At 48.9% G+C, this 15,127-nt stretch overlaps 1 protein-coding gene across 3 annotated transcripts in view; it reads left to right on the top strand.

The window, feature by feature from the left end:
• Positions 1 to 15,127, top strand: part of COL27A1 (collagen type XXVII alpha 1 chain) — a 145,916-nt gene that overhangs the window by 108,392 nt on the left and 22,397 nt on the right. For all 3 annotated transcript variants that reach the window (XM_050981025.1, XM_050981026.1, XM_009093500.4), the window contains 5 exons: positions 103 to 210; positions 12,976 to 13,029; positions 13,148 to 13,255; positions 14,614 to 14,667; positions 14,951 to 15,004. In XM_050981025.1, coding sequence (XP_050836982.1) covers positions 103 to 210; positions 12,976 to 13,029; positions 13,148 to 13,255; positions 14,614 to 14,667; positions 14,951 to 15,004 — 378 coding nt within the window. The remainder of the gene's footprint in view (positions 1 to 102; positions 211 to 12,975; positions 13,030 to 13,147; positions 13,256 to 14,613; positions 14,668 to 14,950; positions 15,005 to 15,127) is intronic.

The following is a 15,127-nucleotide window of genomic DNA, read 5'->3' as shown; positions in this document are numbered from 1 at the left end:
GAAATATGAATTATATGGTGGGGTTTTCCCTCACAAGAGCTTTGCACAGTGACCCACGTGTTGCGTGGGGATGAAAACCTCCCACCCTCCTCTCTTCCACAGGGAGACAAAGGAGAGCAAGGCCCAGAAGGAGAGAAAGGAGAGAAAGGCAATGAAGGGCTGAAGGGGAAGGAAGGAGCTCCTGGATATCCCGGCATCCCAGGTGTCCGAGTGAGTCTGTGAACCAGCCCTGGGGACCCCTGGGGTCCTGCTGTGAGGAGTTTGTGACCCAGGCACTGCTCAGGGCAGGAGCTCCCCTGAGGTGCAACTTGTCCTGAACATCATGGTAAAGTGTGCTGTTCTCATGACAAACTGTGTCCAGGAGATGGTTTGGTCTTTCAGCTAGCACTCACACTTGAGAAAGGGAATCTGGTCTGCCACAGGCTCTGAGAAATGAGGGATGTGTCTCCCTCCCACACCTCTGTAAGGTGGATCCCACAGTGTTAGAGGGGGAGGTCCAGAGGACTCAGGGAGGCTGATTTTTCCCTGGTTGCCACAGCTGGCTTGGGCCTGGAGCTTGGAATTGACCACCTTGTGCCTTCTCTGATGGTTACCTGCTTGCTTCTGGTCTTCCCTTCTAGGATTTCCCCATTAAATATAGAAATCAACTAGAAGAAATCAGCAGGATATGACTCCTGAATCCTCAGTGAATATCCTGGGCATGTCTGGTTCACTTGGAGGTCTGATCTTGGTGCTGTAGAAAGAAAAAGTTTGATTCTGGCTCTGAGATGAGAGGCAGCAGGGCAGTGCCAGGTGGAAGAAGGCTCTGCCCAGTGCCCCAGTGGGCTGCTCTGCCAGTCAGGCCTTTCTGCCTGAAATGTGGAGTTTATCAGGTTGCTGACATGGTTTATTCCTTGTGATTGTTGTCTTGGATCAGAGTTCTCAGCAGTGATGGCTTTGCAGGGCTCGTTCAGCAGAGGGGCAGCCCTGCTGCCCTGTGGCACGTGCCTGAGCCCTCATGCAGCTGGGGAGCACACAGCTCCAGCCCCACACAGCTGGGGAGAAGGAACAAGAAGCCCAAGTGTAAAGGCAGCTCTGAAATCCCAGCCTGAGCTGGGTGTGAAGCAGCAGGGCCAGCAGGTACTGCTGAGCCCTGGGTGGATGCTCCATGGTGAAACGTTGATTTTCCTTTTGGTGCTGTTGTGGCTGGCTAAAAGGAGGGCAGGGAGAAGGGTGTGAGGGGATGGAAGCAGCAAAAGAGATGGATTTATGTTATTTTTGGGCTGAGGTTGGGATTTGAGCACTGACTCAACTAGAAAGTGGAAACATTGGCTTAATACTGTGGTGCAGCACCATAAATGTGCAGAAGAAGCCTGTAGTCCTGCCCCAAATAAGGCCACCCTTGGCCACAGGCCCCTGTCCCCAACAGGGAGCCCTTTCAGGACTGGGATCATACCACAGGCAAGGGTGGTCCCCAACAGCCCAGCTCCTTCCCAGCTGCAGGCTGGCACAGCTGGACAGTGGCCCTCCATGTGCTGTACTTCTGGCTGCTTCACGTGTTTATATTGTGTATGTTTTAAGAACCAATAAAAATACTAAAATCATGCAAAAGCCATATTAAGTTATAAAGTATAAAATACAGATTCTGTCAGACTCTGTCCCTGCTGTTTGCCAGCATGTCCCTGGGAACATGATGGTGTTTTCTGTTTTATTTTTTTAAAAAAAGCAGTCAATAGAGCCAAGATTCCTGCTCATAATCACTCCCTTTCGGTTTGGGGATTTTTTTTTACTGCAAAGTGCTATATTTCCATCTACTATTTTAATATACTTCTTTGTATTTCCTTGTGCCTAAACTCAGGCAGACTTTCAGACCTGCACAGTCTCCAGATAGTGCTGCCTGCCCTGCCAGACACTGTTACCTAATACACAGCCTGGTGTTCCTGTGCTCACTGAGGTCATTTAAATATGGAAATCCTCTGATAGAAGCAAAATTATTTTCCTCTTCCCATTACTGAGAATTTCATTCTCCATTCCCATGGGGAGTAGAAATATCAGTGGGATCTTCCCTAGATTTCTGTCAAGATAAGGTTCACAGCTCAGGTGGAGATAACTGCAAGCCCCTCCTTTCCAGCTGAGGGTTAGAAGCTGGAATTTCCAGCCAAGCCATCCCCTGGAGGACATGCTGCAAAAGCCACCACAAACTGCACAATGCACAGAAGTCTTTGAGGCTACTGGACCAAGATAACAAAAAAACCTTGTCATGGGGAAGTTGTGAAGGTCGTTCACCCAAGGGCAGATATCAAAGTGACAAACTCCTGTCCAGGATTTGTGTGGTGGCACAGAAATTGGTTGGGGAATGTGTTGGAGGTGCTTGGATTGCAGGGAGAGGGAGCATGTTGGGTTTGTGCAGGTCCTGAGTGATTCCACACCACCCTGTTGTGAATGGTTCTGACACTTCTGATGTGGCATGTTCTGCTGTCCAATAATCAGTTTAGATGGTGTTAAGAACTTCATTTTTGGCTATGGCATCTCCATTTGGCCTCTCCTGGCGTGACACCTCCAAGTCCTTACATCTGTGCTTCACCACATTCCTGCCTGGATGCACTGATGCTTTCCTGGGCTTTTCCTCAGCTCCAGTCTTTGTTGGGATATCCTGCTCAGCTGCAAAGGGCACAGGGAAGGTGTTGGTTGCTGCTTCTGTGCCCTTAGCAGGAGAGATGCACACACAAGGATCTGTGCAGTTACCTGTGCCAACAAACTCCACCTACATTTGGGGTGTGAAGCTCATCTTCTGCTTCTGGAAATTAGCTTGAGGAAGCTGATGCCTATCTGCAGTTGTGGACACAAAAAAAGGTTCTCCTAAACCTTGGCTTGTCCCTGTGTTACTCCAGAGGGAGCACCCACAGGGACATGCCCTCCATGGACAGCAACAACCTCTGGCAAAACCCTTTTCATCACAGGGTTCTGCAGCCACGCCATGTCCTGAAGGTTTGTCCTTAATGCCAAGGAAATGTTTAGTCTTAATCTTCATTTTGCTTATGTCTGCAGGAATGTGACACTTCACTATCAAGTGTCCTTGTGACAGATGTAGGAAACGAGGTGCCAGATTGCTCTGAAGGGATCTGACTTCACTGCTGGTACATTTTCAGCCTGTTTTGTGTGTCCTGGCTGCAGCAGAGGCTGGTGCTGGCAGAGCAGGTAGAGGAGCTGGGGAATTTGGCACCACCAGCTCACACCTAATGTGGCAACAGGCCAGCATGAAGGATGGTAGGAGATTAGAGGCTCTGCAGTCCTGGAGCTCCCTGGAGATGGCAGATGAAGGGATTTACCCCAGAGCAACCCTGAAAGCTGGAGGAAGCACAGAGGGTCTGTGCTGCCCTTTTGGGTCCTGCAGAAGAGAGACACTCACCTGGTGATCAGTGGGCTCAGCACAGGCACATCTGGCTTTCCTGTGCAAGGCTTTGTTTTCCAGAGGCTCATCCTGATGCTGATATCATGACTGCCTGAGCACAACCAAACTTCCCTCTGTGCTCAGGAAAGGTTTTTCAGAGATCTTTAGCTTTCACTTGGCTCAGCCATTTCCAGCATTAACATATCTGAAAACCAGTTTCCACTGTGGTTTTGTGTCTCAAACAAAAAGCAGCAGGGAGGCCCCAGTCCAGTCTCCAGGGGTGGTTTGTATGTGTTTCAACGCCAGTGGATTTCAGCAAACAAACCTGGCAGCTGAGATGGTCCATGAGCTTCCCAGCTGTGGCTGGCAGGGCTCGAGGCAGCTGGAGCTGAGATAAATGAGTATCCTCTATCTTTTGGTCACTTTGTCCAAGTTCACACTGCTCCTTTCAGCTCCAGTTCCTGCTCAGTGGAGGAATGGGCCAGTTGTCCCCCTGGCTATGAGAGAGAAATCAGAGCACCAGTGCAAGATGCAGTTGGAATTTGCAGAGATGTGTACCTTCCCTGAGCTGCCTGCCCACATATTATCTCCTCCCAGTGGTTTCTGTCTTCTAACACAAACTCACTGCCTTCACTGGACCTTGACTCTCTTCTGAACATGGCCATTTGCCCTCTGGTTTGAACAACAGAAGGCTGAAAATCCCTTCCCCTTGCAGAGCACCAGGGGCAGTTTGGGCACCTGCATTCAGAGAGATTGGCTGGAAATCCAGACCTTGCATGGGCAAGGCAGAACAAGGATATTCTCCTCACTGTGTGTGGACACCGGGAAGTACAAGAGCCTGGTGAACTCTGGCAAGGCATCCCTCAGCAGTGCAAGTGTCGTGGTGTGGTTTGCCAGAATAAAAAGATAATTTATCTGCTCATCTGTAAGCCTGTGAGGGAATAGTGCCACAGAGCCTGAAACACCCAGAGAACATCCCTGGAGAGTAACCTGCACTCACAAAGGATCTGACTGCCCATCAGAGCTGCTCATGGCATCAGAGAATGGTAAAAGCCAGGGGCTGAAGTCACTGGTGTGCCACCAACAACCTGGTCACAGATGAGTGGGCCCTGAGAACAAACTCTTCCCCCCAAAAGTGCTTCCCTCTGCTGCTTCTCCTCTGCAGTGACAGCAAATGTGGCACTTCAGCCCTTCCCTGGGAGGATGACAGATGCAGCAGAGGCTGAGGAAGGCCCAGGCCAGTTGGAGGAGGGAGGTGATGGGTTTCCAGCTGCGCTCTGTGGCTCTGCACTGCGGTTTGTGTAATGTGCTGGTTGCCATACACAGCAGACATCTGATAGCAAGGGGTTTACAGTTCCAGGAAAGCAATTGGAGAGCCTGGAAGCACTGAAACACAACATGCTCTGAAACAAGAAATTCCCTCATTGTTCAGCAAAACTGGGAGTCGAGTTCTTTCCACTTCAATTTGAACCTGAAATCCTGTCTGCAGTGTCATTCGAGCCATGTCAGGACTCAGAAAGCTTTGAGCCAGACACTCCAGTGCTCTGAATTGCCATAAACAATTACATCAGAGGAGATCTTGCTGCATTTGCCAGCCCTGTTGTGGCATGCAGATGTGCACCATCAGCCCAGAAGAGCTTGAAGGGCTGTAAATCCTTTTGCTCTGGTGCAACAAGATCCAAAGTCCTTTCATTTGCTCTTCAGGAAGGTAGACTGACAGAGCTGGGCTGGGCTGGAGAGCTGAGAAGGTTTTTTGAGGGAACTCACAAGATCTAGCCACTCTCCAGCCCAGTGTAGAGAGTGGAGTGAACTCGTGGCTCTTGGCTCTGTGCTGTGGTCGCTCCCCAGAGCAGCAGCAACCCCACACACAGCTTTGGATGCTGTCCTGAGGATCCTTCCCACCACATTTCTGTCCTCCTCTCATCTACAGGCTACAATCCTGAAGTGGAAGGATGGCTTGCTGGCCAGGATGGACCTTCTGCTCTGAGCTGACAGAGCTGCTCCTGCAATGCCAGGCTGCTCTCTGGGCTCTGCAGTGCCAGGGCAGAGCAGGAGCATCTTCTCATCCCACACATTGCTCTTGTACAATGTTGTCCAAACATCACTTACAGCAGAATTTGTCCCAGAGTGGTTTTTCCTCTTTGTTCTTTTCTGTTTCCTGCCACTGAAAACATTCAAAGGTTTTCTGCAACAAAGCCTCTTGCTCTGCTGCTGCTGAATCCAGCCATTCTCTGCATGCACATGAGCTCAGCCACAGCTGGCAGCACCACATCCATGGCATTCATCTCCCTGAAAACACTGAGGTTGCTGAAGGACAATCCTGGAGTCACCCCTGGTTTTAATCTCTGCTCTCCATGCAGAAATTTTATGGGATTTTTTGATAATGTACTGAGCTGTTGTTTCCTGGAAAAGCTGGTTTTTGTGCCCTGGACCATGGGCTGTCTGTGGAGTAATTACTTGAATGAAATTTCTTAAAAATCCCCCAGCTAGAGAGTGTGGGGTCACCCTCTGACTGAGCAGAGGAAGGAATGGAGAACACCAGGCTGGGTGTGCAGGGAAGGGCAGTGTGTCAGTGGTACCAGCAAGGTCCTCACACCCTAAATCTTGGGAAATGAGTGGTGTTACTCCAAATCCTGCCTTGAATAAGGTGTTAGGAGCAGAAGCACAGGACAGTAAAGTGGCTTGCCCAGGATGATGCAGGAGGTCAGTCAATGGCAGAGGGGGCCCAGGAGGTCACAACAGGCCATCCCTGCCCTATAGCCCATCCTTTCCAGTAGCTGCTAGAGCAGGGGGCAGTTCCTGTCCTGGAGCCCAGTTTCCAGGGCTGAAGGTGTTTGCACTTGGCCTTGGTGTGTCCTTGAGTTACAGCCCTGGAATATCAATGCTCATGCAGACCAACACCTATAAGCATTAGCAGGTATTTGTCCTGCATCAAAAACCAAAGGTGAATGCAGTTGCTCAGAAATGCAGTCAGGTATGCTGAAAACCTCTACTTTGAAGAGTTTGAGGCCAAGAGTCAGGGCAGTGCCTCTCAGTGGAGCTGCAGGCCTGGGTCTCTCTCCTTCCCCTCCTAAACCCAGGGTGAGCATCCCTGGGCATCCCTGCCCACAGCTGCAATCAGCTTCTCCTCTTGCTTTGACAATCAGCTGGTGGCCCCAGGGTCAGCCTTTCCTGAACATCCCACTGAATGCTGAGGTACATGCTGGATTTTGTTGTTTGGGTGATATTACTGTGTGGGGCTTTTCCCCTCTTTTTTGCCATTCTACTCTCTGTGACTCAGCCCACCAAATCCATGGACACCTTTGGAGCAGAGCAGGGTTCCTGTGAGCCCTGAGCATCCTACAGGGAATCACAGAGCTTTCCCAATCCCCAGGGAACTGCTGCTTGCAGCAACTGAGGCTGCTCTCCAGCAGCTGAGGGGCCATTTGGCCCTTGCAGGCTCTGCTGCTGGGGAAGGCAGGCTGATCCCAGCTGGTCTTAGTTTAGAGTTAATAGGAGTCAAAATGAGCCAGAATTTGAAATAAATCCCATTGACTTGGCAGGGTTTCTTTCCTGACTCAGACGAGGGAGACACACTTTTTGGGCAATTGCTCCAAGATTCCCCTCCTTATTGCAAGAGAGGATTTCATTCCCCTCCTCTTCCACAGCCCCAGGGCATCTGTGTCCTTCAAAAGGAAGAAATTAACCCTTAGTGTTTGGGGGAGTGTCAGTCAGAGCTGTGCTGCCCAGGTGCTCTCTCTGTTCTTTTCTTTCCCATTGTCAGATTCCAACACTAATTTTTTTGGAGCATTTTGGTTTCATTGTGTATGAAAGGTTCACTGCTCACTGGGGATGAGGCCTTGCACTTTTTCTACACTTCCCACTCATCCATCAAGAATTTAGAGGCACCTTGTCTCCTGTGCTTTCTTAAGAGATGAGGAAGGAGAGGCAAAGAGAGTGGGGGGAAAAAAGGATTATCCCAGAAACAACAAATTAGTGGCAGTTCAGGGCTATCAGACTGAACCAGAGCAGCTCAGAGCACACAGCACTGCTCTTTGCTGCCTGACACTGTGGCTGCTCAGAAAAATCAAGTTAAATAGACCTCCTCCTCCTCCACAAAACCGAAAGCAGCAAGGTTCAGAGCAACAGCTGCATGCTGATAAGAGTTTGCTCTTAAGCAGAGAGTTCAGGATGCACAATTTTGGGCTGGATTCCCATTTTAAGCTGAGGAGCTCAGCTGAAAGCAAAGTCGCAGCGACTCTGGCTGTAGCCTTGCCATCCAAGACCTTTTTATAGGATTTCCCCAATTTGCTGTTTCTTTGAGCACAGCCAGCTCTACCTGCGCTCCCCACTCGGGTTTCCACAGGCAGGCCAAGAGCCCATTACTTCCCAGTGCTCCCAGTGAAACCCTCTGAACCTCACAGCACAATCAGGTCTTTCTTCTCGAGAACAGTTGAGTCTTTCTTCTTTCCCCATACTCATTCAGGAGCTGCTGCTCTGTCTCCTCCCCTTCCAGACTACTGCTAGGCAGAGTGATTATGAAATGTGTTTCTTATAAATCCAAAACATTTATGTCTTCAAATGCCCGGCCTAAATAATCCCACTAATTTCCTGAGTGCTTGTGAACTGTCCTCCATGGGGGGAGGCTTTTCTTGATCAAAGTTTATTAAGTAGAGGTTCTCTCTCATATGGAGACATTGCTGAGCAGTAGGAAATTATATGGGGCTTTTTCATTTCCCTTTAAATGAGCTCACTGGCTGGGCCTGGACAATATGGGCATGGTCATCCTATGGTTCATGCTTCCTACCTTTATTGCTGCTTTTAGTTTTCCTGCCCTTTTTACATCCAGTGCCTCAAACTATCACTTTTTTTTCCCCTGTCACCATGTCACTTTTTTTCTTTTGCTCAGTAGCTGTATTCTGGTGGTTCTGTTTCTTCCTTCCTTATTTTTGGGAGGGAGGAGTGACCTCAGACCTTCACTCAGTGACATGCAAAAAAAAAAAAAAAGTTTGAAAATATGCTCCTGCTCCACAGCAGTCCTGAGCAATCCTGAAGCAACCTGAGGCAAACTTTGGGAAGCTCTCCCAGCAGTTCTGTGCCCTGAGAGCTTCCTTCCTGTGCTGTGCTCTGCTGCAGGGAAGGCAGGAAGACATCTGCCCTCTGGAATGCCAAGAGCCAGAGCAGGATGGTGAGTCACATCTCTGTTACCACTTCCCCAGCCCGCTGCCTGCAGCAAGAGCATCACTGGGTGTGGGGAAGTTTGGGTCAGGATTTGAGCCCTGTTTGTTGTTTGGCTCTGCTCAGGGCATATCTCTCTGCAGTTCATTCAACTTCCTTGTTTTGTTTTTCTGGATGCTGTTGTCAGAACATAGATTTCAACTGTTGATGTCTGGAGAATTTAAAGCTGAGCTGCTCATCTGTTTGCTCACACTAAACATTGCTGTTGTGCTGGGCAATAGATCTGACTTTCCTGTCAAGGCCATCAGCAGCTGGAAGTCTCTTTTTCTTTTTCTTTAAAAATTAACCAATTTGCATTGGAAAATAAGCCATTCTTCTTTCCCTTAGGGGAATATCTAAGGCTATACTAAAAAAAATCCTTGTAAATCTGTGTCTTTACTGAAGATGACAATGAAATTTTAAACATGCTAGACCTAAGACTATATTTTTTTTTGCTTTCCTTGGATATTTTGGCATAGCTGAAGGCATGTGACTTAATAAAACTGCTGCTTTCCACTGTCCCTGGTCACAAATACCATCATCATCTGGAGGTACTGATATGCTTCTCTAGTGAAGACTGCAGCATATAAAGAGAAATCACCACTTAAAAATAGTCCCACTGACAGGAGAGGCTTGGAAAGAAGATATATTTTCTCAGCAAACCAGTAACCCAAGGCATAATGTGGCACCAAGTGTTCAGTGCCTTGGCACAGTGACCCAGCTGATGTGAATCCAGCAAAGGGAACTTGGATTTAATTATTTGGATGTGCAGGCTTTTGTACATCTTCTGCCCTCACTCCTATCTCTGCTAAAGAGAGAAGAATTCTTAGGAACCTGAGGAACTTCACACTGCAGTAAAAGAGGTACCAGAAGGTGCTACACTCCCAATGTACTTTGGGGAGAGCCTGGATGAAGATAACATCTCATTGAATTTTATTTTTATCCTTTCTTGTTTTCTTCCTTTTCTGGCCCTGATTTTTTTTCATCCCTGGACAGATGAGTCAGAAGAATGGAGAGAAAAAGGATGGGACTGTTTTTGCAGGCTACCAAAGTTGTTGCTGGGCTTTTCCTTCCCTGTGCATTGTGTGGGGCAGTGCAGTGATTTCTGGGAACTGTGCAAACCCCTGCATATGTGCCCTGGGAACATCTGGGATTGCAACAGCAACCACATCTGGATCATCACAAGTAGAGATCTCACATATCTGGGAACCCCAGACAAGTGCTGAACTGCCTCTAAATTCATCTGGGCAGAATTCCTGCGCAGTTGGAGAAAGCATATCCAGGAAAATCAGACACATGGTAGGCTTCCCACTCACCAGCAGAGCTTGCTGGCCAAAGTCCTAGAAAGCGTGCTGGGAGAGCAGGGAAATATCCCTGCCTGATAGAGCCTATTCCTCTCGAGGAGGTGACTCAGGAACTGGAAATCTGAGCCACGTCTCTGCCCGTGGCGTCGCCAGCGTGGTTTGACCCATTTTTTTACCCCAGCCAAGCTTTTAACCAGTGGAAGAGAGTCAAGAACAGCAAGGGAGGCTTGGAACGAGGTCTCCATGGCTTCCTGTGAGTGACAGCTCCTCTCCCTGGCACTGACAGGAGCTGGTGATGCTGCCAATGCTTTTTTTTTCTTCAGTAATGGAGAGAGAGCTGCATCCCAGCTGGAGGACCCAGGAGAACCTTCTGGAGCAGATGAAGATCCCTGCTCCCTGAGGCTGATGTGTCATAAGGGGAAGCTGGTACAAGGAGTTTGTTGGAGCCCATATCTCTGTTCACACCCACCACCTAGGGAAAAGACAAGCTGAAGGAGCCCTGAGAAAGTCTGAGAAGCTGTTTGTACACAGCACACTCTCACTGTGGCTTGAGCTCCATTTTGTGAGCAGGACTTGGGCTGTCAAAGTTTGGTTTGGTTTTTATTGTTTACCCTCTCCCAGGTGACTCTGTCTGTACTCCATGATGGCAAGTGCAAGCAGGAACTTGAATGCTGGCAGATTTTAGGAGCAGTGTGGAAATTTTGTTTCTCAGAAGGGAAAATTTAAAGCCTAAACTTGTCTTCTCAAAAAACAAAGACATTTTCGAGAGCAGGGTAGAATTCAAGTTTCAGTCATGAAACTTCCATGGGAGATGTATCCTGGTGGAGGGAACCAGGCTGTACTTCAGACTCTTCTGAAGTAGCTGTGAGGTCCTTGTGACCTCCCCATGAACAGGGTCCACCTGCTCTGCCCAATGATAAAGAGTGTGTCTCACCATTGTACTGCTATCTGCATTTTTCACAGACAATAGAACACTTTCTCAGCCTGGGGATAGAACCTTTGCATGGCAATCCTTGTTTCATGAGCTGCCACAGCACTGCAGTTCCAGGAGCACATCTGGGTGTGCAAAACCTCTCTGCTGGAGAAGACCAAGGCCTTGGCCATCACTGGGTTAGAAACAGATCTAGCTTAAAGTGGGCTTTATCCCATCTGCAGGAAGCATCTACTGCTTGTGCTTCCACAAGCTCTCAAAACACAGTCCAGGGAGACTGATGGAAAAACACTACGCAACTGATTAAAAACCCCAGTTGTCTCGTTATTCAGTCCCATCTTGTTTTGACAGTAAAGCTTTATGACTGATTCCACTATTCCCTCTCCAAATTTTTAAGCCATAATGTGCCAGGGCCCTGCTGCAGAACAGGGGCAGTGGGAATTACTGTGCTTCAGGTGCTGAGTACCAGCTCCCACGGCGAGCTGCTGTGGAGCTGGAAGGGTCTGGCCATTTCTGATGCTTTCATTAGTGAGGATTTCTCTGTACTCCTGTCAGAAGTGTAAATCTTGTGGGTGATGCTGGAGGCTTGGCACCCACCATCCACTGCGGCTGCTCGGCATCTGTGGGAAAGCAGCTCCAAAAGTGATCTCTTGGAAAGTGGCAGCAAAAAATAGCACACAAAAAAAAAAAAACCAAAAAAAAACAAAAAAAAAAACAATCCTGAGCAGTATGGAAGAGACAGAGAACAAGGCTCATGTACTCCTCTGCAGGGACCTGTGCTTTGTGAAGCCTAATGGTGTTGGCAAGGTGGACTCCTGAAATGTTTGACTTAGGTAAAATGGAGCTATTCCCTCCGGGGAAGTGAGCTGGCACAATCCTTTAGGGTTGGAATGAGTCTGAATTGCTCCTTTGTGCTCAGAGCAGGCACTTCTGAGGCCCATGTTTCAGATCAGAGTGAAAACCCCCTGATATGTCTCTATAAGTTGCTTTTATTCAGCTTTGACTGCAACACCAACCATGGTGAAAATTATACCTTCTTAGCTGGGAGGAGGGGAAACAGAGGGAGAGACGTGGTGCTGGTGTGGAGATGCTGGTGTTGAAAAGTTTGTCACAATTGCCAAAAAGCATGAGTTATTTTCTGCAGTTATACTTTTCACTTCTTTCTGTCAAATTCAAAAATATTCTGTCTCCCTTGCAGCCAACAGGGTCAAACACTGGAAAAAATGAGCTCCCTGAGGTCCCTAAGGAGAGGCTGCTGTATTTAGCTGCTCATGGTAGCACATGTCTGTGGTGTGGGTGCGAGGAGGGGCAGCAGGTTCTGCACTCACACTGGGTTCTGAAAGCAGTTCAGCATTCCTGTCTCTGCTTGCCATGGCCCCCACCTCAAGTTTTGCATCCCACTGCATTTCTAGAAGCCTGATCAGTAGATTGTGGTTTCTGCGTGTGGCAGTGATAACACAGATAGAGGGAGGGGGTTTCACTGTGAGCAGGAGGCTGTGTGTGGTAGGTGCACAGAGAATGAAACCATTGCCTTTTTTCACAAGGTAAAAAATAAGAAGTGCTGTGGAATCAGTGCTTCTATTGATAGGGTCCTAAAACTATATAAAAAGTATTGATACCTAATTTAGTGCCTGTCAAAAGTATTGATATCTACTGGTTTGCTACTGGTTCAGGGGTGAACCAGAGGAAACCTTTTGTGGGAATCAGGGTAAATGTGTTCTCCACATTTTAGCCCATTCTGTGGCAGAGGCTGGGTAGGTGCACTTCTGGAGATCCTTCTTTTGCACCCTTTGAGAAAGAGGGACACAGTGTTCCATGACCCACCTATCTTCAAGATGTGATTTCAAAGTCACCACCATCATCAAAATTATCACAGTGTCACCTTTCAGCTGTGTTGCCCAGTAGCCACCTGAGCACAGAGATCTTTCTACCTTTAGGCAATGAGTTTTCCTCCATGTGTTGGAGCAGCTCAGGACCAAACTCAGGCATAGCCCAGCTGTAGCACCTGTGGATTGTGACCTGACCTGCACAACTTCCTGGCCTCCTTGTTGGCCCCATGTGTGGGTGAGGATGCTCTCAGGTTTGTGTGTGCTAGGGAAATGGCTCGGGAGTGGGTGGTTGGGATGCAACTCCTTTGCTTTCCCATTCCAACAGCCTTTTTTTTTCCCTTCCAGGGACCAGAAGGGAAACCAGGAAAACAGGGGGAAAAGGGCAAGCCTGGCCAGAAGGTAGGAACATCTCTCCTTGATAACATCACAGCCTGTGGTTCTCCCTGCCCTTCCTCGTCTCTGATGTTTTCCTGCAGAAGTTTTGTCCCACACTGATGTCAGTGCCTTTGTTCTGCAGGGCAGCAAAGGCTACCAGGGGCAGCTTGGAGAGATGGGATCCCCAGGGAAGCAGGGGCCAAAGGGGAACCAAGGCCCTAAAGGATCCCGAGGTACCCTGGGACCGATGGTGAGAAGAGCTCTGCAAACGGCTGAACACAACCCACAGAAACCTGGCTGGCACTGGTGGGCACGGGCCTGACTGGAGCAGAGAGCCCAGCAGAGCCTTCAGGGCACTGAAAAATGCTGTTAGATGGGTTTAATTGGCCAAAAACATCTTAACCCTTGTCCCAAGCAGCACGGGGAAGAGTCCATGGGGGTGGTTGGGTTGATGCCCCGTGAGCCCAGCTCACGTTGCATCGAGGCAGTTCTTCACAACTCCCCAGACAGGCTGAAATTGCTGAAATATTGGGGATTTTTCCTCAGCTGAGTGAGCTGATAAGCTATTTTTTGCTAAGATCTTCCCCTTTGAGACTGCACACTCATGGCAAGAGCTGCTTCCAAGTCAAGCTGTGTTGTTATAAGGAACTCTGCCTTGGATTTCTGCCCTGTTTCTACACCCACTCTTGATCTACTTATCTAAAACACTTGGAGCAAGAAGAAATATAGCATGGGAAAGGGTTTGAACTGGGTACTGAAGGTGAGGCTTCCATGGTATGGCAGAGAGGGGAGATATTTAATTTGCTTTAGCCAAAAGAGATAATGCATCAAGTCAGCAGTGGTACATAAAAGTGCCTCTCATGCATTGCAGGCTGGTTAGGAAACTTCTTGCACTCTGTTTGATAGAACTTAGTGCAAAACCAGCAATTATTTACGAACTAGGAGTAGTGGTGATACTTCAGAACAGTAGCAAATGAGTGATGGAGTGATGGTTTTGCTGATGGTGTTTTCCTGCACTAAAAATTGTGGCCTCACCACATATCCTCCCTTAATAGTCTTTGGCAAAGCCTCCGTGGCTTATTTCACAAGGAAGCAAAGCAATATCTGAGCAACAGTACTGGAGTGGACATGTCTTTGTCTTGTGGAAAGGGCTTTATTCCATGCTAAATGGGATTATATGGAAATTTTGTGGCTCACTTTAATCTGATGATCTGATTTAAACCCCTTTGATCACTGTGCTAAGGGGGTGATTGTGGTCCATGGAAGTCTGGTGGAGTTCCTAGCACATCACTAATTTGGATATAGAGGTGGGCAGGAGGGCAGGTGAAGAGCACACAGGTGCAGCCATTTCTGACACCAAATCTGAGTGAGGTGGGGAAGCTGTTGCTGCAGGCAGGCAAAGGCATGGAGAGGCCTCCTGGCACACCCCTCTCCATGTGTCAGAGGTTAAAGCCAAGGAAAAGCCATCAGGTGGCTCAGAGGTGGCCAGGACAAGGACTGGCCACACTCCCACGTGTGCAGAGCTTTGCTTTGCACAGCCCAGTGCCTCCTCCCCTCATGCCAACACCATGGGCTGCTCTCTCAGTCCCTCTGTCTTTGCCTCTCCAGGGAGCTCCAGGAAGGATGGGTGCTCAAGGGGACCCAGGCTTAAAGGGTTACCAGGTAAGGGGTTTATTTTCACCTCCCAGCTTTTATCTGTTCTTAAACACAACAAAACTGCCACTCCAGGATGCAAACTGTTCTTCAGCCATGACCTGGAGTTTAGTTCTCTGTCAAGTCTCCATTGGCACCACCTGCATGTGGTTCATCTCTCCCGTGTGACCCACGTGTCCCTCCAAAGCTGGCATGCACCACCCAGGGCTCGTGAGATCTGGCAGGGAACCAGGGAGGACTTGCAGTCCCACAGCTCTTTCCTGCCTTCTCACGTGCTCTCTGCTCTCCACAGGGACATGCAGGACCACCAGGGCCAATTGGACCACCAGGGCCAAAGGGGGAAAAGGTAAGTTCAGGGGGTTTGGCCATCTCATCTCCCCTTGAATGAGACAGTTGCTGTAAGTGCCATGCATCTGCACTCTGCTCACCCTGTGGCTGAGGCAGAGGTGTCTCCTCGACCACACAGCCA

Source organism: Serinus canaria, chromosome 17, assembly GCF_022539315.1.
Source record: "Serinus canaria isolate serCan28SL12 chromosome 17, serCan2020, whole genome shotgun sequence".
NCBI classification, from domain to species: domain Eukaryota; kingdom Metazoa; phylum Chordata; class Aves; order Passeriformes; family Fringillidae; genus Serinus; species Serinus canaria.
The sequence above is the reverse complement of the archived record's forward strand: the minus strand, read 5'-3'. Positions and strand labels throughout refer to the sequence as shown.